The sequence below is a fragment of the Centruroides sculpturatus genome, unplaced genomic scaffold (assembly GCF_000671375.1).
Source record: "Centruroides sculpturatus isolate CEXI.00-Female unplaced genomic scaffold, Cexi_2.0 scaffold156, whole genome shotgun sequence".
Taxonomy (NCBI): Eukaryota; Metazoa; Arthropoda; class Arachnida; order Scorpiones; family Buthidae; genus Centruroides; species Centruroides sculpturatus.
In genome coordinates this window covers 389,558-414,336 of record NW_019384398.1, presented here as the reverse complement: position 1 = coordinate 414,336, position 24,779 = coordinate 389,558, and the positions used below count along the sequence as shown (strand labels likewise).

The window sequence follows — 24,779 nt, the reverse complement described above, 5'->3', positions numbered from 1 at the left end:
AAAAAAAAAAAAATACAATTTAAAATTATTTTTTACTTCTAAAACTAATAACATCAGTAACTTTGACTAGTATAAAATAATTAAAATTTAATTTAAATAATAATAATAAAAAATAATAATAATTATAATGAAAATCTCGAAGGAAAATTATCATATGTATTTTAAAAACAACTTTATAAATTACTGTGTGATTTATCGATTCATCTTACAACTTACAACGATTGTTAAATAAGAGGACAATAATTAGGAACCGAAAGAAAGGAGGAGGAAAGTATTTAAAAGACTTCCTCTTAACGAGACAAGTTAAGCTAGTTAAGCTTAGAAATAAGTTGTGTTCAAGTTAAATTACTTCCTATACGAAGAACAGAGTGGCTATAAAATATAAATTTTATGAGGGGGGTTATAGTAGTAGTAGAAGAAGAAAAGAAGGAAAAAAAAGTAAAGCACACATTCCGTTCGTCGAAGAGATCCATCGATCTGTAACGCTAGCGAAGACTGAATATTTGTTAGTTTGATTGTTGTTATTCGTAAAATATTTCAATCCAAAAATGTTTTTTAAAAAATGAGAAGTGAAGTTAAGTCCTACCTTGACTAGCAGATGACACTTTATGATAAATACACCACAGAAAACAGGCACAACAATAGCGACTGAGCTCTTTCACTTCCGTACTTGACAATGGCCTTGAATCCAGATGATCAGAGACTTTATACGTCGTTACGAGAACCAGTCAAGTGCCAATGAACATCTTGGCAGTCAGCCGTAACTTCAGGGTTGGGAGTTGTTCCGGGTGCACACTTTCTCCTTCTGATACACATTTATCGAAATTATTTCGTTTTGTATAACATTCTTTAACGCTTCCACTTACTTATAGCGGATTTGCTTACAGTTTCTTATTAATTCTGCTTTCTTTTCTTCTTATGTAAAAAAAAAAAATGGACGACAAAACCCCGTTACGCAAACACGTGTTTTATTGCAACTATACAGTTAAGTTTTAGCGAATTTATTTTAAAATGATTAAAAAAAATTAAATAATTTAAGATTATATTAAATTTTTAGTAGGACCGAGACAAAATTAGTAAGAATAATTTGCTTTCTAAACATTTTTCATGCTTCTAGGAGCAGATTTATAGTCTATCATTCCAAGCACTTACCTCTTTCAGAAATTCTTCTTATTTTAAAAAATTATATGCTATTTTAATGCTTTATAACTCAATTTTGTATATATATATATTTTTAAACTTCAGACTGTTATAGAAATTTTTATAACAAGCTAATATATGGCACAAGTGCATTTTAAGTGTCTTAATATATTCGAATGATTTAAATTAACTATAAGGCTCATTGCAATTTAAACACTTTAAAAGTACTTAGTAGGGTGTATTATTAACTTCAATCTTCCATAAAGTTATCTCTCTTTCTCTCAAAAGCCTCAAATTACCATGAAAATTACTTTTATAAGATACTCTACGAAGCAACCATTAACATTACATCGAGTTTACTGATCCAAATATTAAAATTAATACGAAAGAAAAATAAAACGTTTTTATTTAACAGAAAAGAAAGAGAAAGTGCTGTTTATTGTTTTAAAAATAATTTCAAACTGAACCCAGAGTGACCTTTAACAAACGTCAATGGTCTTAAACCCGGGGTGAGTGGCTGGTGGTAAACATAATGACGTCATAGAATCAGTCATGGGGTGAACACAATGAGTACCCAGCGCGTGACCCTCACTCACTTAACATCGTCCTTCTTCCTGGATTCCAATCTAGAAAGGGAAAGTGGTTACAACGAAGCTAAATCATTATTGATGATTGAATCAATAACTACCACTCTCGATTGAGTGCATTATGTCGAGGAAAATCATGAGAAATTGCTATATCTGTTGCTGTTAATGTTGCATTTAAACTTCATTTAAAACACTATACGAACAGAAATTAGTATAATAAAATCTTACGTATTCTGGAAAATAAATTTATGAAATTTTCCTCATTTTCTTACCTCTATATAAGAATAAATTTTGGCAATTGAACTCTTAAAAATATTCTAGAGAATTACAGAAATATTCTAGAATAATATTTAGAATCTTAATGCATATTTTTAGAGTTTAAGAGGGTTTTTTTTTTTACTTGGAGCATCTTTTTAAAAATAATAATAATTGACACCACTTTCTCTGGGGAGGAGGAACGAACCATTTCCATTTTTCATAACGCGTGGCAAGCGGTTAGTGGGTTTTGTGGTTTAGAAAGGCATAATTTTCAAAGAAGAATGAAATTAAAGCGAAATCCTGTTCGATTCGATGGTTTGTAATCATTGTTAGAACAATAGCTTGGCGTGTTAAGCACAATGCAACCATTGAAATGGGACGAAGTTTTTTAGTCAGACAAATATGGATAATAAGCTTTAAGATGGATGACTCCATCAACAATAGATTTATCTGTCAATATGAACACGCCTGGTACTAATGGCTGATTTTTACGTCAGCTTATGGCATTTTTCATTTTGGTATTATCGAACTGGCACCCACGCTTCTGCATTCTTAAGAAATTGGGTTCAATTTAAGTAGCTCGGGGTTATCGAGGACACATTCTAGGCCTGGATTCTATGGGCAATAAACTTTTAAGATATTCTATTGGATAGCTGGAATATGCCCGAAGAACAATTATGGCGTTCAAATTTTAGTTAAATTAAGTAGTTTGTATGATAATTTTATGTACTTTTTGGGAGTTAATGTCCGGATTAAAGGAGAAATCCCTNAAAAAAAAAAAAATACAATTTAAAATTATTTTTTACTTCTAAAACTAATAACATCAGTAACTTTGACTAGTATAAAATAATTAAAATTTAATTTAAATAATAATAATAAAAAATAATAATAATTATAATGAAAATCTCGAAGGAAAATTATCATATGTATTTTAAAAACAACTTTATAAATTACTGTGTGATTTATCGATTCATCTTACAACTTACAACGATTGTTAAATAAGAGGACAATAATTAGGAACCGAAAGAAAGGAGGAGGAAAGTATTTAAAAGACTTCCTCTTAACGAGACAAGTTAAGCTAGTTAAGCTTAGAAATAAGTTGTGTTCAAGTTAAATTACTTCCTATACGAAGAACAGAGTGGCTATAAAATATAAATTTTATGAGGGGGGTTATAGTAGTAGTAGAAGAAGAAAAGAAGGAAAAAAAAAGTAAAGCACCCATTCCGTTCGTCGAAGAGATCCATCGATCTGTAACGCTAGCGAAGACTGAATATTTGTTAGTTTGATTTAACGATGCAGAACATGTCTGATATCTTGTTAAAGTTCTACCGGTCGGGTCAAAGAATCTATGAAAATAAAAACGACGAATAAACATATATTTATTCGATTTGTGTGTTTGAAATCAGCGCGTTTTCTTCCATAAAATTAACGATACCGAGTGGTAATTTGCATATCGGCGCGTTTAATTTGGATATAATTTTTCAATCCGCATCGTTATAATTTAATTTTAAGTAAAGCCCGATCTATAATTGACTTATTTACAAATTAAATTGTTTTCCACCCCTTTATATGTATAATATAATTTACTCCAAATTTATACATTTGTTTACCTTAAAATTGTATTAATATTACAATTAAAAGAATTATTTTTAAAGCTTTTTTTATAACGAAATATTCAGAAAATTGAAAACGAATTATCAGGGAAACAAAACAAAATCAACAGATTCTAACTGAAAGGTTATAGACCTTGTCTGAAAAGACCTTGACACTCTTTGTCATACGATTCCAGAAGCTGACTAGCCTGAAACAAGGAAAAAAAATTTTGGGGGGGAGGACACGTTCACTATGAAGTTTCTCTTCCGATAAACAGAAAAAAAAAATGCAAAAAAATAAAATAAAATTAATAGACTTCCTTTCCAGTGATTTCAATCACCATTTACAAGATTCAAAACATTTTTCGAAGATGGACAGTGGTAGAAATGCTATAAAAATTCTCTTATTTTCGATTAAATTAATTATAATAAAGTATTAAAAATAAAAATAAAAAAAGAATTTAACTTTTTCTTCTCTCGATTTTATGAAAAATACATTGAAATTTTTATTAGAAGCGTATTTTCACTTGAAAAAAAAAAAAAAAACATTAATCTATGCTATAAACTTATTTAAATATAAAAATAAATGATTCTATACGGGAGAAAAACTGTATGAAAATGTAAACTTAAATTAGAATTTAAAAAATACATATCTAAAAATTTAAAAAAGAGACTGTATTTTTAATAAATGAATTACTTATAAAATGTTTTTTAAAAAATGAGAAGTGAAGTTAAGTCCTACCTTGACTAGCAGATGACACTTTATGATAAATACACCACAGAAAACAGGCACAACAATAGCGACTGAGCTCTTTCACTTCCGTACTTGACAATGGCCTTGAATCCAGATGATCAGAGACTTTATACGTCGTTACGAGAACCAGTCAAGTGCCAATGAACATCTTGGCAGTCAGCCGTAACTTCAGGGTTGGGAGTTGTTCCGGGTGCACACTTTCTCCTTCTGATACACATTTATCGAAATTATTTCGTTTTGTATAACATTCTTTAACGCTTCCACTTACTTATAGCGGATTTGCTTACAGTTTCTTATTAATTCTGCTTTCTTTTCTTCTTATGTAAAAAAAAATGGACGACAAAACCCCGTTACGCAAACACGTGTTTTATTGCAACTATACAGTTAAGTTTTAGCGAATTTATTTTAAAATGATTAAAAAAAATTAAATAATTTAAGATTATATTAAATTTTTAGTAGGACCGAGACAAAATTAGTAAGAATAATTTGCTTTCTAAACATTTTTCATGCTTCTAGGAGCAGATTTATAGTCTATCATTCCAAGCACTTACCTCTTTCAGAATTTCTTCTTATTTTAAAAAATTATATGCTATTTTAATGCTTTATAACTCAATTTTGTATATATATATATTTTTAAACTTCAGACTGTTATAGAAATTTTTATAACAAGCTAATATATGGCACAAGTGCATTTTAAGTGTCTTAATATATTCGAATGATTTAAATTAACTATAAGGCTCATTGCAATTTAAACACTTTAAAAGTACTTAGTAGGGTGTATTATTAACTTCAATCTTCCATAAAGTTATCTCTCTTTCTCTCAAAAGCCTCAAATTACCATGAAAATTACTTTTATAAGATACTCTACGAAGCAACCATTAACATTACATCGAGTTTACTGATCCAAATATTAAAATTAATACGAAAGAAAAATAAAACGTTTTTATTTAACAGAAAAGAAAGAGAAAGTGCTGTTTATTGTTTTAAAAATAATTTCAAACTGAACCCAGAGTGACCTTTAACAAACGTCAATGGTCTTAAACCCGGGGTGAGTGGCTGGTGGTAAACATAATGACGTCATAGAATCAGTCATGGGGTGAACACAATGAGTACCCAGCGCGTGACCCTCACTCACTTAACATCGTCCTTCTTCCTGGATTCCAATCTAGAAAGGGAAAGTGGTTACAACGAAGCTAAATCATTATTGATGATTGAATCAATAACTACCACTCTCGATTGAGTGCATTATGTCGAGGAAAATCATGAGAAATTGCTATATCTGTTGCTGTTAATGTTGCATTTAAACTTCATTTAAAACACTATACGAACAGAAATTAGTATAATAAAATCTTACGTATTCTGGAAAATAAATTTATGAAATTTTCCTCATTTTCTTACCTCTATATAAGAATAAATTTTGGCAATTGAACTCTTAAAAATATTCTAGAGAATTACAGAAATATTCTAGAATAATATTTAGAATCTTAATGCATATTTTTAGAGTTTAAGAGGGTTTTTTTTTTTACTTGGAGCATCTTTTTAAAAATAATAATAATTGACTTCAACAATTTTGTTTATAAAGTATTATTTGTTTAAATACAAAATATCACATTTTCTTAAGTATCAACATAATAAAAAGTAAACAAATAGTATTATTGAATTAATGTCGGGGGCCGCAACTAATTGCCTCGAGGGCNAATTTTTTTAAAGTTACTTTATGAAAAACAAAATTAAAAAAATTAACGAAATAATTATAATGTACACAGTTTAATTAATTAAAATATTTAAAAGACAACTTTATAGTGAAAGAGCATTCAAGCTTCGTATAGAATATATACATATGTATTTTTATATGGAACAAGTCAAGTATATCAACAGTTCTGAAAAATCCTGTTATAGAAGCATGTAGCAGAGCGTAAACCGAATAAAACAATATAAAAAAAAAACTCTTTATTTTTTAAATTTTACATGACCTTAAACTAGTTGTGGTTTTAATTCACCGCTTAGAATCATGTTCAAAAAGTACAGGAGGCCCGAAATCCATTTAACCGCACGAATCGCGCGTTATAATTTGTGCAATTTTTATAAAAATTAAAGCGGCATTCTAATCTTTAAACGGTCAACTAAATTTGGGGCCATCCTGCATAAGTAATGGAAGAACTTACCCTCTTTCATCGATGATTTCAAATGTACTCCTGGCATCTTTAGCCATTGCCACGCAACTTCTTGCGAATATACCGTAAGGAGCTATAAATAAATTAGTAGTTAGCATACAATTGAAATTATTGTTAAACAATACAACAATGGTTGTTTACTATTTTCGGGGATTTTTATATGAAACGTCAATTTGTCGCCGATCCTGACAGTCGATGCTTCTCTTCCGTCAGCTCCAAAAATAACAATTTTTGGTTGTGGTGCTTCTGGTGCTGATGTCACTTGCAACATGTCAGGATCTCTAAGAGTGTAAAGGCTGCTGGTAATTTTTTTTAAAGATACAGTTTCTGTACATAATTCTGTTTAAATTGTGTAAGAAAATGCTTACCTCACTGGCATCATTCCGAATGTGACGTTACGTGAAGTTGTTTCGTACGTACATCGAACGTTGTAGACTTTATCAGCCTTAGTTAATACCACGTTGTGATGTTGTAGGACTACTGTGTTAGTGTATACACCACCCTTCGAGTAAAGGAAAACGTTATATACAGCTATAAAAAGTAGAAATTTAATTGTACGTTTTTAATTTCTTACCATAGATTGGGTATTGCAATCTTGCCCTGTTAGAGAAACATCCAGTTCGAATTTCTGACCATTGTGTATATTCGAATTGCATGTTTCGCTCCTTCCCAATGCGTACACGCGACCGTGGAATGGACGATTGGTTTGTACAAAAATAACAATTTTCTTATCTGTACATTTTATGGATACTGTAAAGATTAAAAAAAAAATCAGTAAACACATTGCATATTTTTGGTATAAAAAAATAATAATGTTATTAAAATCCTTCTCGAAGCATCGTTAAGAAGAGATTGTTTTCTAAACATGTCACGTCTGTCAAAGTAGCGTGACGTGATGTCTACTGCTACTGAATTACTCGGAAGCTGTCCTATCTCATGAAATAACAATTCGTGGCGTAGACTTATTTTCGAACACGAATTAATTAAAAATTCAATTGTTATTTTGACGTGAGCTTCCTGTACAACTTTGCATTTATGACGAATCTTCGCTTAAAGAGATAGCAACTCTACTGTATCAGAACAAGTTGCACGGTTAGATTTTTACTCTTCATACATCAACGTATGACAGGAAACTGGTGACAGCTAACGGGAGGAAGAGGATTTTACTTCTAAACATCGGTTCCATCACGTTACACTTCACAAATAAATCATTTCTTCGCGTTTAAATTGCCCAATTTTCATGTTTGATGCAAAAAATTTTTTGTTTACTTAACACAAATAAATCAAAATGGTTGTAGTAATTTTACACGCAAGGTTAAACGCGAATTAATCGGAAGACATTATTATAATTGTTTTCCATTAAAAAAAACAATTATTAAGTGTATTTTTCTTATGAATTTACCATCGTAACAAACTCCATAGGCGTCACATGATGGATCTCTATCCTCGCTTGGGGTCGAAGATGTAGTAGTTTGTTGAGTTACATCCGCAAAAACTGAAGGTGACGTTTTGGCTTCTGCACTAATTGCTGTCGAGTCTATAAAAGAAAAACAATAAGACTTCGTGATGCATCTAGAAAGATAATGAATAATACAAAGAAATCTAACTCACTGTCGCATATAGATTCTAGATATACTCCACCAGTTTGCGACAGATCTATAATTGTTTTCGATACTAAAGACTGAAATAAGTCAGCCCCTTCAGGAAACGTAAAATGATCTAGATGATATAAAATACAAGTTGATTTTCCAGGTCTAGAATCGGGACTGAAGAAAAGCGATCTGCAAACAAATGCATTCTCCATGGTACATTGTCGCAAACATTCATCTCTACTACTCACCTATAAATAAAAAAAAAAAAAAAAAAAAAAATACAAAAAAAAAAAAGACTTTACACTCTACAACATTAAAATTCAATCTTAAGTTATGATAATTAATTGTAACCTACCAGAACCTGTTTGTCTGGGTAATAATTCCTGCTGACAAAGTGGCGAATCATAGCTTGAGGAAGTCCTAATTGAGTATATCCATAATAACGTCGATCAAAACACACCTGGTTAGCTAAAAGAAAAAGGAAACGTGTTCAGACGTTTACATTAATTACTCGTGCCATAAATAATTCTACAATTATCAGCTATTAATTTTATCATTACTTACCTTGCAAGCAAGAGTTTTCGAAATAATCTACCCCCTGTGAGTCCACCATTTGTACTTGTACTCCCTGAGATCTTAAATCAAATTCGCTAAGATGACACTCCAGCGTTACGTAATTAAATTCAACGGACCGACATATAAATCGTTCTTCGTTAGCGCATGCTGATAAACACGACTCGGGATCACTCGTAAAAACTATGGCATTATCCAAGCCTTTCAACATCCTGTTTGGGTATCTCTCGTAGGACCAAAGCCTATCGCATGTTTTCTCTAAAAACATTAAAAAAAAAATAAAATATGAACGTTTGCAATGCGATTGCAAAGGGGTTGAAAGTGAGAAGTCCGCGTTACCAGCTTTCAAGTACATCTTGATGAGATAGTAAGTGTTGGTTGCACTACGCGGTGCCACAGAAGGTTTCCTGGCTTGGGTTTCATTATGTAGATAGCAGGTAGTTTCTACTATGGGTGCTAACGGTGTAACCACGTAACGAAAAGTGGCTGCTACGCAATCTTGTTCTTCTCGACACCATCTTCTGCATTCGTAAAGTGATAAATTTCTTAACGTGTAGTAAGTAGTCGAGGAATATTCCAAATTCGTCATCTTCAGGAAGGTTACTCTAGCCGCTGTAACGAGTTGAAACTGATATTTACATTGTTACAGAATTACTCACCATTAATAATTATAACCGTGACACGCATATTTATGAATTTTAAAGTCATTAAAATTATGTTTTGATCCGCCCACAATTTGAGATATGCTAAGAGATCTGTTATTGAATTTTTTTCATGTGAATGATGATAGTGATCTCCCGTCGTTAAGTCATGAATGACACAGTTATCCGAAAACGGCAAAGAGTCAATGACACTTTTCACTTGAATGACTGTAGCAGTTTCACTTCCTCATTCATTTAGTGCTGTTGTCTGCTATACTAATTGCAATAGATTATTTTATTGAATATAAACCCGTATATTAACATTATTTAATACAATTTTTGTTATGCAGACTCACGATTATTGTATATTTTAATCACCTTGTTTTCAATGATTCGATTTTGGTATCTACAATCGACTTACGGTCTCGTGTATAATTTTTGACATTTTTAACGCCATTTAAGTAAGTTATTTTTAAGATTTCAAGAAAAACGTTAGTGTGATGTGTCCTTTATCTGATGATATAAGTTTTATTGTTTGTATTATATTATTGTAGATATAAAATGGACATATCTATCGAGATTACGCATTCATGTGGTTAATAATTGAGTGTAAGTGAATTTAAATTAGGAATTATGTTAAATATGGAAAAAAATTATATAAAATTAAATGATTTAAATATATTTTTGTATTATCTTGACACTCACCTGTCGAAATAGAGATGCTAAATATTGCGACATATATAAGATTGGCAATAGGGTTGGAAATCATATTAGATTTTTGTCCTGTTCCAACCCACTTCTCTCTGTTCAAAAATAAGAAAAACTTATTAATTTACATAACTATAAATTAAAAATTAAAAGAGGCAGTGACAACATAAAGAGTCAATCACCTTCAAATAACAAAATAGTAAAAAGGAAAAGCCAAACCCATTCAAATTTATAATCATGTTTAGTGAAAGCCTGTCAAATACTTAATTGTTTACATACAATTACTGTCTCAAACTTGTTGGCAATTTTCTCATAAGAGGGTTTACATGAATCATTTGAATCACATCAAGTTTATTTCTAAAAGAAAATTCCTACATCCTGTTTTTCCCTTCTCGTTTCTATTATTATTCTTTTGTTTACACTCCATTTTTTTAACTTTGTGATTGTCCCAAGATGATTGTCATGTAGACAAGTCCACTGTTTTTTTTTTTTTTTATGGTAGCACATCAAACTGAGAAGCGTAAAATTTCACGCACTTATTTAAAATTCATAAATTATACTGTACGAGTGACAATTCAACCTTTTCGATTTAGTAGAGAACACAGATTTGCATATGAGTTTACAGGAAATGCATGCTCGATTTCAATCCATCAGACAAAGTGCTAGATTTATCCATTTCAATATACAAAAAAAAAATTCATAGTTTTTATTAAAAACTAAGAATTTGTATAGTAGTAACAACAATGCTACCTTTCGATTAAAATTTTTGCAAATTAAGAGTTTAGAGGATGCGAAATGCTTCGTTTGCGACCCACTAGACAAGAGCCAGACATATAATTTTCACCCTCCACTACCGAAAGGATTGAAATTTCACACACACTTTAAAAACTAGAAATCTATTACACATTAATGGCAATTGAACTCTTTCCATATATCAGAACTCGTGGATTTTCATGAGCCTTACAGGAAGTGCGTGCTCCATTGCAAACCCATCAGACAAGAGCTAGACTTATAATTTCTTTCTCCACAATCAATCTACATCATTAAAGTAGTTTGTAGCGATCGAATCATCTGCAGATTTAATTCGACAACTAATCCATATCCGCCTGACATTGATTTGTGATCAGTCGCATGATAGAAATCATGTTATTTCTTAAGTCCCGCTACAGTAGCTAGATGAAGTTACGGTCAGCAGACATTCCTAATAATCTCAGCTAACTTCAGAGAGCGTTATCCGATCTATTGACCTTGCGTGCAAATCGACACCAATGCCACTTTTGTTCTGCCCACTCCGTTACTTCTCTTAGCATCCATTATTGTCCATAGCGGGATGAATGCCATAACAAAAATCGACCCGGTAAAAAAAAAAGCAGCTTCGTACTGTTTATACGAAAGAGAATGACAGGTCTTCGAGTTTGACTAATGCAGCAATTGTTTTCCTGACTCATTGATAAATGTTGGACATTCATTTGCTTAGATGCACTGCTCACCTACCCATTAAAATTTTTTTTTTGCACTATATTTGTTTACTTCCTGCCAACGGTGAACGATCTTTTTATGAGTAGTTTGGAATTTTAGCGACTTAAAAAATGCAACATTCCAAGAATCTTGATGATGTAATTCGGTATATTAATTGATATTTTGAATCCAATTAGCCGTTAAAATGATAATTTTAACATATGAACAGTTCAGAAAGTGTATTATTATTATTATTATTATTATTATAAAGCTTTTAAAAAAATTGCAATTTTTAATTAAAATTTTGTGATTTTTTTATTTTTGTCTAAAAGATACGTTTCTGTTGTATAATCGTGGATAAATTTAACAAATTGATATTTTTTAAAATGTCAGAAATTGACGTTTATGTCGCCGAAACTGATTCTTTTTGAAAAATTGACATTTTTAAATTGTCAGTTTAAAAAAAATTCAATTTCTTTTCGAAAATTGACAAAATAAAAATATCAATTTCAACAAAGAAAATAAATTGACATTTTAAAAAAAATCAAAAATGCATTTTTTTTCTTTTTATTTTTACTAATATTTTGACAGCGGCTTTAAATTCACTCTTCTAATTTTACTAAATTTTGCAAATATTAAAAAAAAAAAAAATACAATTTAAAATTATTTTTTACTTCTAAAACTAATAACATCAGTAACTTTGACTAGTATAAAATAATTAAAATTTAATTTAAATAATAATAATAAAAAATAATAATAATTATAATGAAAATCTCGAAGGAAAATTATCATATGTATTTTAAAAACAACTTTATAAATTACTGTGTGATTTATCGATTCATCTTACAACTTACAACGATTGTTAAATAAGAGGACAATAATTAGGAACCGAAAGAAAGGAGGAGGAAAGTATTTAAAAGACTTCCTCTTAACGAGACAAGTTAAGCTAGTTAAGCTTAGAAATAAGTTGTGTTCAAGTTAAATTACTTCCTATACGAAGAACAGAGTGGCTATAAAATATAAATTTTATGAGGGGGGTTATAGTAGTAGTAGTAGAAGAAGAAAAGAAGGAAAAAAAAAGTAAAGCACCCATTCCGTTCGTCGAAGAGATCCATCGATCTGTAACGCTAGCGAAGACTGAATATTTGTTAGTTTGATTTAACGATGCAGAACATGTCTGATATCTTGTTAAAGTTCTACCGGTCGGGTCAAAGAATCTATGAAAATAAAAACGACGAATAAACATATATTTATTCGATTTGTGTGTTTGAAATCAGCGCGTTTTCTTCCATAAAATTAACGATACCGAGTGGTAATTTGCATATCGGCGCGTTTAATTTGGATATAATTTTTCAATCCGCATCGTTATAATTTAATTTTAAGTAAAGCCCGATCTATAATTGACTTATTTACAAATTAAATTGTTTTCCACCCCTTTATATGTATAATATAATTTACTCCAAATTTATACATTTGTTTACCTTAAAATTGTATTAATATTACAATTAAAAGAATTATTTTTAAAGCTTTTTTTATAACGAAATATTCAGAAAATTGAAAACGAATTATCAGGGAAACAAAACAAAATCAACAGATTCTAACTGAAAGGTTATAGACCTTGTCTGAAAAGACCTTGACACTCTTTGTCATACGATTCCAGAAGCTGACTAGCCTGAAACAAGGAAAAAAAATTTTGGGGGGGAGGACACGTTCACTATGAAGTTTCTCTTCCGATAAACAGAAAAAAAAAATGCAAAAAAATAAAATAAAATTAATAGACTTCCTTTCCAGTGATTTCAATCACCATTTACAAGATTCAAAACATTTTTCGAAGATGGACAGTGGTAGAAATGCTATAAAAATTCTCTTATTTTCGATTAAATTAATTATAATAAAGTATTAAAAATAAAAATAAAAAAAGAATTTAACTTTTTCTTCTCTCGATTTTATGAAAAATACATTGAAATTTTTATTAGAAGCGTATTTTCACTTGAAAAAAAAAAAAAAAACATTAATCTATGCTATAAACTTATTTAAATATAAAAATAAATGATTCTATACGGGAGAAAAACTGTATGAAAATGTAAACTTAAATTAGAATTTAAAAAATACATATCTAAAAATTTAAAAAAGAGACTGTATTTTTAATAAATGAATTACTTATAAAATGTTTTTTAAAAAATGAGAAGTGAAGTTAAGTCCTACCTTGACTAGCAGATGACACTTTATGATAAATACACCACAGAAAACAGGCACAACAATAGCGACTGAGCTCTTTCACTTCCGTACTTGACAATGGCCTTGAATCCAGATGATCAGAGACTTTATACGTCGTTACGAGAACCAGTCAAGTGCCAATGAACATCTTGGCAGTCAGCCGTAACTTCAGGGTTGGGAGTTGTTCCGGGTGCACACTTTCTCCTTCTGATACACATTTATCGAAATTATTTCGTTTTGTATAACATTCTTTAACGCTTCCACTTACTTATAGCGGATTTGCTTACAGTTTCTTATTAATTCTGCTTTCTTTTCTTCTTATGTAAAAAAAAATGGACGACAAAACCCCGTTACGCAAACACGTGTTTTATTGCAACTATACAGTTAAGTTTTAGCGAATTTATTTTAAAATGATTAAAAAAAATTAAATAATTTAAGATTATATTAAATTTTTAGTAGGACCGAGACAAAATTAGTAAGAATAATTTGCTTTCTAAACATTTTTCATGCTTCTAGGAGCAGATTTATAGTCTATCATTCCAAGCACTTACCTCTTTCAGAATTTCTTCTTATTTTAAAAAATTATATGCTATTTTAATGCTTTATAACTCAATTTTGTATATATATATATTTTTAAACTTCAGACTGTTATAGAAATTTTTATAACAAGCTAATATATGGCACAAGTGCATTTTAAGTGTCTTAATATATTCGAATGATTTAAATTAACTATAAGGCTCATTGCAATTTAAACACTTTAAAAGTACTTAGTAGGGTGTATTATTAACTTCAATCTTCCATAAAGTTATCTCTCTTTCTCTCAAAAGCCTCAAATTACCATGAAAATTACTTTTATAAGATACTCTACGAAGCAACCATTAACATTACATCGAGTTTACTGATCCAAATATTAAAATTAATACGAAAGAAAAATAAAACGTTTTTATTTAACAGAAAAGAAAGAGAAAGTGCTGTTTATTGTTTTAAAAATAATTTCAAACTGAACCCAGAGTGACCTTTAACAAACGTCAATGGTCTTAAACCCGGGGTGAGTGGCTGGTGGTAAACATAATGACGTCATAGAATCAGTCATGGGGTGAACACAATGAGTACCCAGCGCGTGACCCTCACTCACTTAACATCGTCCTTCTTCCTGGATTCCAATCTAGAAAGGGAAAGTGGTTACAACGAAGCTAAATCATTATTGATGATTGAATCAATAACTACCACTCTCGATTGAGTGCATTATGTCGAGGAAAATCATGAGAAATTGCTATATCTGTTGCTGTTAATGTTGCATTTAAACTTCATTTAAAACACTATACGAACAGAAATTAGTATAATAAAATCTTACGTATTCTGGAAAATAAATTTATGAAATTTTCCTCATTTTCTTACCTCTATATAAGAATAAATTTTGGCAATTGAACTCTTAAAAATATTCTAGAGAATTACAGAAATATTCTAGAATAATATTTAGAATCTTAATGCATATTTTTAGAGTTTAAGAGGGTTTTTTTTTTTTTACTTGGACACCACTTTCTCTGGGGAGGAGGAACGAACCATTTCCATTTTTCATAACGCGTGGCAAGCGGTTAGTAGGTTTTGTGGTTTAGAAAGGCATAATTTTCAAAGAAGAATGAAATTAAAGCGAAATCCTGTTCGATTCGATGGTTTGTAATCATTGTTAGAACAATAGCTTGGCGTGTTAAGCACAATGCAACCATTGAAATGGGACGAAGTTTTTTAGTCAGACAAATATGGATAATAAGCTTTAAGATGGATGACTCCATCAACAATAGATTTATCTGTCAATATGAACACGCCTGGTACTAATGGCTGATTTTTACGTCAGCTTATGGCATTTTTCATTTTGGTATTATCGAACTGGCACCCACGCTTCTGCATTCTTAAGAAATTGGGTTCAATTTAAGTAGCTCGGGGTTATCGAGGACACATTCTAGGCCTGGATTCTATGGGCAATAAACTTTTAAGATATTCTATTGGATAGCTGGAATATGCCCGAAGAACAATTATGGCGTTCAAATTTTAGTTAAATTAAGTAGTTTGTATGATAATTTTATGTACTTTTTGGGAGTTAATGTCCGGATTAAAGGAGAAATCCCTCTTTACGATCGGTGTAAATTTTCTATTGTTATACGAACTGTCATATTTAAGTGTTAGTCTCTTCTTTAGTTCCTTTAACTAAACAAGCAGCATCTTAAGGCCTCACATTTTTATTTGGAGAAGGGGAAGGGCCTGTTATGTGTTATAGTTTAGGGCTACAACGCTTCTACGCCCAGCCCTGAATGATATTTACATAACTTAATAGAAAGAGGGCCTCAATTTATGCACCAAGTTTATAAGAAGTCGATAATTTTTTATGAAGTTTTTGAAGCAGCGACCTTGCCTAAGTACAAAAAGTATTCTGGATGTGTTTATGGGAAAACACTGTCAATGTGCAGTACAACTGTCCATCAATTTTTGTCATGTAGAAGTTTCAACGTTTAGTTATCAGTTTTTCAATCATGGAAGTCGACTATCAAGACGATGAGGGTGATGATAAATGTTGAAAGTATACTCTGATGATAACAACTTTCACACTATCTTCAGAGGTGTCTTATCCTCAGAACCTGATTCTAAGGATTAAGAATATCAACATCTAGAATCAAGTGTTTAAAAACATAAAAGAGGATAAACGAACAATAAGGCCAGCCATCCGGGTTGCGGTTAGATCGTAAGATGTTCTACCCACGACCTCCCCATGGGTTGATTTTTCAAATAAAAAGTGTTGTGCTCGTCTTTGCGTCAGTCCCCCTTTGTTAAACAGTTAAAAAAGGCCAAAAAAAGTTGTGATATGTAACCAGGAAGTCATCAAAAAGGTCACAGTTCACTTCTATAGGAAGGGGCCTCAAATACTGGTGACGCTTCTAGTATTTTAGGGCGTAGACCCAAGATACATATGAAATTGTTGGGAAATTTCAGCCTCAATTTTTTCTAATTTATTTAGAGCAATTTTAACACTGTAAAGTATGGTCGGATTTAAGCTTTTGGCACACATAAGAAGCCCTTCACTTCTATCAAATAGTATTGAATTTAAAAGAGTGGGGTCCTAAACATAACTTCATTAAACGAAACCCTAAACTGTAGTCTTATCTTCATTATAATCTTGACACTGAAAATGTTCATTAATTTAACTCCATTAATTTAAATAATTTCATTAAAAAAAATCAAGCAAAAATTTAAGAGAAAGTCATCAAAACGTCACTTATTGTTAAATTTAATTACCATTAATTGGCAATTATAATTAATTAGCTACTTAATTTTATAACAGGCGAAACAACAATTCTAGTTAGCAATCGAATCAATAATTGCTAATAAGGCTTTGTAACAATTGCTAATTGTTAGCAGAACGTTATTAAGCTCCAAGCAATGTTTAAAATTAAAAAAACAATATATATATCGTCATGAATTGTGAATTTCTCAAATGGAAGAGGACCCGGTTCGTTAAAATAACTAACTACTCAAATCTCTTCCGCAATGCAAATGAACTATATATTATTATTGTAATAAAGTTTGAATATAAATTCTCATATAAATAAAAATAATTATATAGATAGGAGTTTACTTCCGCCCCGTTACTACAGTTACCTCACCATAGCCTTATTCGCCTGTCATTCTACTTGAGTGACAAGTAATCAGCGTCATTATTCTCGTAATGGTCCTCGTGAGCTTTTATTATGACGTTAGAAAGTACTATAACTACTATTCTTTGTATAAATATCGTAATTACATAGCAATAAATATTGAAATTGAACGAAAGTGGGTTTGCTTGGCTTTAAATTTCCATTTTTTTGTTTTTTAACAATAATTACGCAATTCCTTCGATAATTTTACGAAGACTTCAGAAAATTTTCTATTATTATTCATTTTTAACAATATTATTAAAAATTTAAGGATGGGGTGCAGTTTGCAACGTAGATTTATTAGTTTTTAAGCTATAAATGAACTGTAGAATAGGGTCGGATGCACGTATAAACTTAGGACCTCACGCTTTAATGGTACAGGGCTTGATGTTTCTAAGTTTATTATTAGGTTTAAGGGAAGTAGTAGTTTCAAGTTTACATTGAAATTAGGTCCTACATAAAATTTTAAAACAAAAGAAGAATATTGTTTGTATACAAACACGAACGATTTATTTTCTCGGATGCAAGATCCACGAGTATCCATCATGGTTTTAGTCGAACAATCGTCGAAGAAGCTTCAGGGAACGGGATATTTTTAACACTCTCAGAAGATATGAAAATCATTAAAGCATTTCCGAATCTGCATATTTAGCAAACAAATTAAGAGCCGTTTCTAAACGGGTCATCGATCGACATGATGAACAAATTTCGGACGGACTCGACTTTTTCTTCGACTTAATGCCCGTTCCTCTTAATCTTCGCAACGCGTTAATTATTCGTGTACCGTTCTTCCTGACAACGTTACGAGATAATTCGAAGAGGAAAGGTGCCATATTTCTTGAAGCATATCATTAATTTGCTCCAGCGAAAGATAAAGAAAATACTGTTATACGCCCCGCGGAGTCACCCGTTATGAAATGCGAAAAGGTAATCAAGATTTCATTGATTAATGCAAGGAGATCAAAATTTAATATAACAGTGGCCGCTGGCCCGAAACAAGGCGTGAATATTGTAGTGGGTGTCTGAATGGGAGAATCTGACTGTATAATTGGTACTTGCGTTGAAAGTAATCTTTCGGAATGGCAAATCATAATAATCACAGAGTAGAACTTCCTCAAAATTTGAGAGACGGGCGATTTGTCGAAAGTGTCAAACAGTTCGAGCTGTCTTTGGTGACGAGTTCAAGAGTCAAAGGACGTGTCACGCTTGGTAGAATTTCGACATGTCTTATCACCGTTTTCCAGATATCAATCTGTCATTAAATCACTTCCTTCTTCCTTTCCAGACGACACTGAATGAATTTTGCTGTAATAAAAACGTTTTTTATTGAGGTACTTATTTTAATATGGTTGGAAATTCTTACTAAGTTCTATATAATTTTTCTTTTTAGAGATTGGAAGACTTAAGTATGATACTGAATATGTGAAAGTACTAGTTGCTAATGACGTTCTACTTCCTTTTCTAATTCAAATAACTTTGCATTTCGATATGAAACGGGTTAAAATCGTTCGAGCGTTACATTTCATTTTTTCTCATGCTTTCTGTTGTTTTTTTTAATGTTGTAACTGATTGCCGAAGAAATTAATATACAAATTAGCTATAATTTATCCAAATTAATTAATATACAAAGTAATTTAACTGATAACACATCTAAATTGATACTACAAGATACAAAATTGGTATAGCCTATTCCTTTCATCTATCGGTTGAAAATAATAAGATATTTAATCATTTTTTTTTTCATTAGACTGGCTACTTTTAGATACAAGAATAAGGCTATTTTAATAATTTATAACGAATTTCATCAAAAGATGTGAATGGAATTCGAACCCGGATCCAATTAGAGCATATTATATTGAAAAATTCGAATTTAATTCCGGGTTGGATTTGTATATAAGTTAAATTAAAGCTTAAGGCCTTATTCCATGAGGGTCTCACGATTAAAATACAAGAAAAATTACTATCATTTGATGGAAGAGAAGGTCTTCTTATAAGATAATAGAGTTCAGGGCCACAAGTTTAAATCCAAACACGATAGAAATTAAAAAATTCCAAAGAAATTCGCTAGAATTCCTTAAATTCCTATCATTACAACAGGGTACACGTCTTAACTTCCTAAAAAGACTAACGATACATAACCACCGCATATATTTCTTTTCTAATTAAGTTCCTTATTCGCATAAATTCAAAATATAATTACTACAAGGGTCATTTAATCTCTAACGTTTCACTTAGCAGAATAATTTAATTCTTAAGAAATAAACTTTTAAACTCTCATTTCCATACTTTCTAATTTTAGCTAAGTCTCATATCAGGAAGTAAAATATGAAGAAGATCAACGTCCATTAATTCTTTAATGTTTAATAAAAACGAAACTTATTTTAGGTTCTAAACGTCGAAGTTAAGAGCAGTCATCTGTGGGTGGTATGTCCAACGAAAGATTATTTATACGATTTTTAAGATAGAACGTACATAAAGGGAAAGCTAGCATCACCAACCATGTACGAAAATACTATTTTAATTATAGTTCATCACTTTTCACTTTTTCCCTTTTAGCGGGGTCAATGCACATAACCTCTTCTAAACACGGAAAATAAAAACCCCCTTCCTCCTTTCGTATTGCGGAAATTTCTCTCATTTCTCTCATTTAGAAAACCACATTAACAAGATTTGACCATGCAAAGATTCCCTTTTCGTAACTCAATTTGTTTACCATGGAAAACAATCGCACGTATTGCCACGTGTTACATTTTTTTTCGGTCGGAAAACAGTGCCATTGTTTGAAAATATTGCGAGAAAACAAAGAAATCGTTTAGAAGAAACTACACAATGCCAGAACAATAAAAGAATAATTCGAAGATGGCGAAAGAAACGAGAAAGAACAAAAGGGTACCTTCAGAGAACAAGGGCAATATATAAAGAATGAAAGGGAAACAAATTGCTCGATAAGTGTTTAATATATTGTTGACACGAAACCAATATCTTGCAGCAGAGGCGTTAAGTTGTTTTGAAGAATTACGTAAAAAAATCGGCCTAAAAGTCAGTTAGTTAACCGTCCTTTTGTGTATTGTACTAGAAGGTTGTTACCATTTCGAATTTTTTTACTTAAGTCAAATAGTGGGGTAAGAGAATTTTTTACAATGGTTAACTGATTACATACAGCTGATATCATCCATTTTGGGCCCCAACCCCCTCCGGTGATATAATTCTAGGTGAAGTGTACTCGAACAATTGTAGTGAATTCATGGTGTGTTGTGTTCTAAAAACATCATCCTTCACAGGTTAATTGTAAGGACAATGTGGGGCCTCACGTAGCTCGAGTGACCCGGGACAAGTTCCAGAGCCTTAGTTTAGTAGAATGTATTCACATGTTTGACCCTAACACCACTATAAAAAAAATCGTCGTAAACTACGTAATTATCGAGGCAAATAAGTACGAAAAAAATATATTAAAGGAAACAATTTTTTAATGATTTTTAAAAAAAGAATTGTTTCTAAAAGAATAGAACAAAGAAATTAGAAAAAATAAAATTCCTCGCTGCAAAACTGCTGAAAAAATTATGTTATTTTTATTGTTTTGTTTTGTATTTCTTTGTTTTGTACTTTGTCTACGTGATACAAACGAAGAAAAAAAAAAATACAAATAAATATTTCATGTATACGTGAACACAACACTTTTAAGAATAATATTCTATATAAATTAATATAGATAATATAATATAAATTCTTCTTAAAAGCTTTAGTTTATCGAAAGTAAGTTTCCACTTCACACTAAATTTCACCCATTAAACAATTTGTCAAAGCTTTAGACAATAGAAGTCATTCAAGTAGGCATACTTTATTGTTTTTACCACGTTTTCCGAAACAAACAATAGATATAAATATAGAAATTCATTTATCTAACTTCATAAAACGTTTTTATATATACAGAGTGGACCAAAAGTCGGTAAACCGCAGATACACGCTGAATATGGGTTTATAATTTACTGTGTGGATGTTTAATTATTTTAATAAGATAACAATTTAGTCTGTTCAAATGTTAACTGACTTTTAGGCCACCCTATATAAGAGAAAAAAATTTTAGTCAAAGGAGAATAATAAACGAAACTATCAATTAAGCACACCCAAATGGCATCCTTACCCCATAATTCGATTGATTTCTCTATAGAAAACTTCGATTCTCTATCGTTTTAATCAATCATTTACTAAATACTCCATTAAAGAAGTGCACGCAACAACGGCTCGACTACAATACAAACGGCATGTACACAATTTTAATTCGTAATAATAATAATTACGTAAAAGGTTTGTACGCTTATTAATCTTATTTTTCGCTAGAGTACAGTAAATAAGTCAAGAGAAATCGCTCCAAAAATCCTCTTAATAAAACCCCCCTCCCTCCTTCTACCTTAAAGAGAATATCATTAAGAACAATGGACTTTACACACTCCAACGATTGCACGCTTTTAACTAATATTGTCTCCGAGGGGATCCAATTACTGAATCTGTCGTGTAACTTTTTTTTTACTCCTCTCCTTATTGATATACATTTATAAAGGTGTATATTTTTAATGGTCCCTTATCAAGCTAAATCCTACTGTATACTATTTTTAGTATTTACCAAACCCAAACTGCTAATTAACGTAACTTTTTTCCTCTGGAATCCACGCTGCACCCCCTCCCGAACGGCCTTGATACACCTCTCAAGGTCATTCCGTGTGACTTTTTTTTAGGTGTTTTCGGGTTTTAAACTGTGTTTCCTGTATGAAAAAGAAGTGTGTTTCCTATGAAACCATAGAAATATTTGTCAACAGGAGGAACAATGCGAAGAATGATCGGATTTCGAATCCGAAAGTAATGAAGATTCGGCCATTGACACCATAATCTGACGTCGTTATAGTATGGGTGCGTGACTCTAGGGAATCGAGTTCTGGCTCAATAGAGAAGACGGTAGTTCTGATGCTGAGACTATAATTCTGAGTTCTTACGTGTTTACTTATTCACATGGCACTCTTCAGTTTTGGTTTATCTACCGGAGGGTGGGAAACAAGTTGCTACTACATATTTTTTTTACATAAATTATATACTAAAAATTGTATGATGTGGTGATTTACACCTTTAACTACTCTTACTTTCCATTAAAGAAAATATACCACAGATTCTTGTAGTGTTGGCCTGAGTTTCAAAGATGTACACATGTTAGTTTCTAATGCTGTTTAATGTTTAATTTTGTATTCTTGATTAAGTTTCTCATTGTTTTTATTAGGAATGTGTAAAGCATTGGCTGCGTGTGCAAAAATTAATAAGATAAAGGCTATTTCTTCACACTAATCGACGTGAAAATGGCACAAAATGTATTTATGAATGTACTGTATCTGGAATTATTCGATATTTTCTGTTAAGTGTTAATTATAAAAATATAAAGTAGGAAGTAGATTAGCGAAAGTTACCGGAGTCGAATCGTTAGCATACGATTCTCACTGTTACATTCCATATTTCTCTTTTATCTGGTAGAAATCGAAGCTTCCATTAGTTGACTGTTCGACCATTTACGCCCGCTTCGTTGCTCCCTCGGCAGATGACTATACACAACTCGTTTTTTTTAATTCTTTTCTTTTAGCAAGTGAATTCTCTTAGGAAACTGTTGATAACAGTCGGGTCACTGGCCTTTTCTTTATTCGCCGAAAATTAATCGATCAACGCTTGAATCTACTTCACAGTTATCATCTCATGAGAGAAACTATTGGAATTTTCTAGCGTTTCGGCCAAAAATCATGTTATTCCTATTCGCATGAATGACTAAGGCCATATGCATAACATCAATTCAGTTTTTTTCTTCATCATCATCTTAAGTGGCTTGAGAGAAACTAAAGAAAAAAAAACACATAAAATTATTGTTATATTTCAATGTTAAACTAAAAAAAAAGTATTTTTTATAATTATTTTGAATGTAATTAACAGTTAAATATAATTAAGATTTGAGTGTAAAAGTATTGTTTTCACAAAAGGCTAAAAATTAAGTTAAAATTCGCACTTCACTGTGCAAAAAAACACTAATTATCTAACATACAACAACGTTTACACAGTGAAACTGTGCATAAAAACTGATAACTGATTCGAATTTAGTTATGAAATTACAAGTTTTGCTTGGAAGAAAATCACCCCATAATTCGAGAATGGATGATAAATACCTTCATCAATGTATAGGCGAGACTTCTTATATTTAAATTATCAAATTAGTGCAAGAATAAGAAGGAAAATAGGGGAGGAAACAGAGTCGAATTTCGCGAAAGTGGAAAGAGAATTGATTAAAGTGACAAACTATTCGTCTATAAAGGGAAGGGGGGTTTCGTTTCATTAAATCTATCCTGAAACTTCCCTTTTTTCCCCCTCACTGACCTGTTATAAAGAAACGGGTGGATGAAAAAAAGATAAACAAAAAGGTAAAAGAAGAAATTCTCACATTATTGACAGTGGCAACCTTAATGAGTTTTAAATAGAAAAATTCGATTTTGATTTAAAATGGGCACTCAAGAAGAAACTTGGTGAAGAGTTTAACCATTTCAAAGCGACAAATCAGGACTTTAGGAACAAACAAGACAAAAATATCGTTAATAAAAGATTAACGAAGTTTATGATTCGTGAAAGGATGCCACGTGCAGATGAATAATGAACTTTTCTACTCCCATTTTTTTAATTAAAAACACTAAATTTATGCATTTTAACAAACTTATTTATTGGTTGATTAAGTTTATTTATAGAATATTTATTGATTTTTAATCTATTATATCAACATTTTATCTTTTATCACTTGATATGGTTTATGAGGAAGAAAATAAATAATAAAATTGAAAGCTAAACTCCATAAATATTGATAACCATAAAAAAAAAGTATTGTAAATTTATACAAGATGTAACTGTATTTTTACAGTTCAAGAACTTTCTCGATTCATTGAATAATTCTTTTTCCCCCTCTTTCTGCCCTGTGAATGCTAAGAGGGCCTTTTGTCCGTGCCCGCCGCAGCTTCGGCTGTGGGCGGCGAGGGACGGGGCTCGACGTATCCGGAATGGATGGCCCATAAAAAAAATTCCTGGATGGTTGTTTGCCCGGATTAGGATCCCGAGTCTTCTGGAGCAGCGGGCCTACGCCTTAACCGGCTCGGCCATCCGCCCCTCGAACTGAATATTTAATTGTTGGAGATTCTCATTGTCAAGTGAAATTCTGAAGGAAAAAAAACAGTCTTTATTGTCAAATTTGGATTTTCAATTTTGTAAAAGTTAAATTATAAATTTATTAACTTTTTAAACTTTTATACATTACTTTTCTCCTTTCCTTGGACAGTAGAAATTGTGCTGCGATGATCATTAATCATCCACAATTTCCGAGGATAACTTTTTG

General features: G+C 31.3%; 1 protein-coding gene across 3 annotated transcripts in view; it reads right to left on the bottom strand.

Moving 5' to 3' along the window:
• LOC111618533 overlaps positions 1 to 24,616 on the bottom strand; it is a 37,738-nt gene extending 13,122 nt beyond the window's left edge. Inside the window, exons 1-12 of one of the 3 annotated variants that reach the window (XM_023360083.1) lie at positions 24,310 to 24,616; positions 22,831 to 23,247; positions 10,017 to 10,114; positions 9,010 to 9,282; positions 8,662 to 8,928; positions 8,453 to 8,565; positions 8,117 to 8,345; positions 7,908 to 8,042; positions 7,080 to 7,255; positions 6,874 to 7,007; positions 6,647 to 6,804; positions 6,497 to 6,578 (exon numbers count right to left, since the gene is read on the bottom strand). In XM_023360083.1, the coding sequence (XP_023215851.1) occupies positions 6,497 to 6,578; positions 6,647 to 6,804; positions 6,874 to 7,007; positions 7,080 to 7,255; positions 7,908 to 8,042; positions 8,117 to 8,345; positions 8,453 to 8,565; positions 8,662 to 8,928; positions 9,010 to 9,282; positions 10,017 to 10,114; positions 22,831 to 22,874 (1,709 nt within the window). In that variant the 5' untranslated portion in view covers positions 22,875 to 23,247; positions 24,310 to 24,616. Of the gene's footprint in view, positions 1 to 6,496; positions 6,579 to 6,646; positions 6,805 to 6,873; positions 7,008 to 7,079; positions 7,256 to 7,907; positions 8,043 to 8,116; positions 8,346 to 8,452; positions 8,566 to 8,661; positions 9,283 to 10,016; positions 10,115 to 12,566; positions 12,896 to 13,682; positions 14,246 to 22,830; positions 23,248 to 24,309 lie in introns of those variants that run through there. The other 2 variants (XM_023360081.1, XM_023360080.1) reach the window with 2 other exon arrangements.
• Between the last annotated feature and the right edge of the window lie 163 nt (positions 24,617 to 24,779).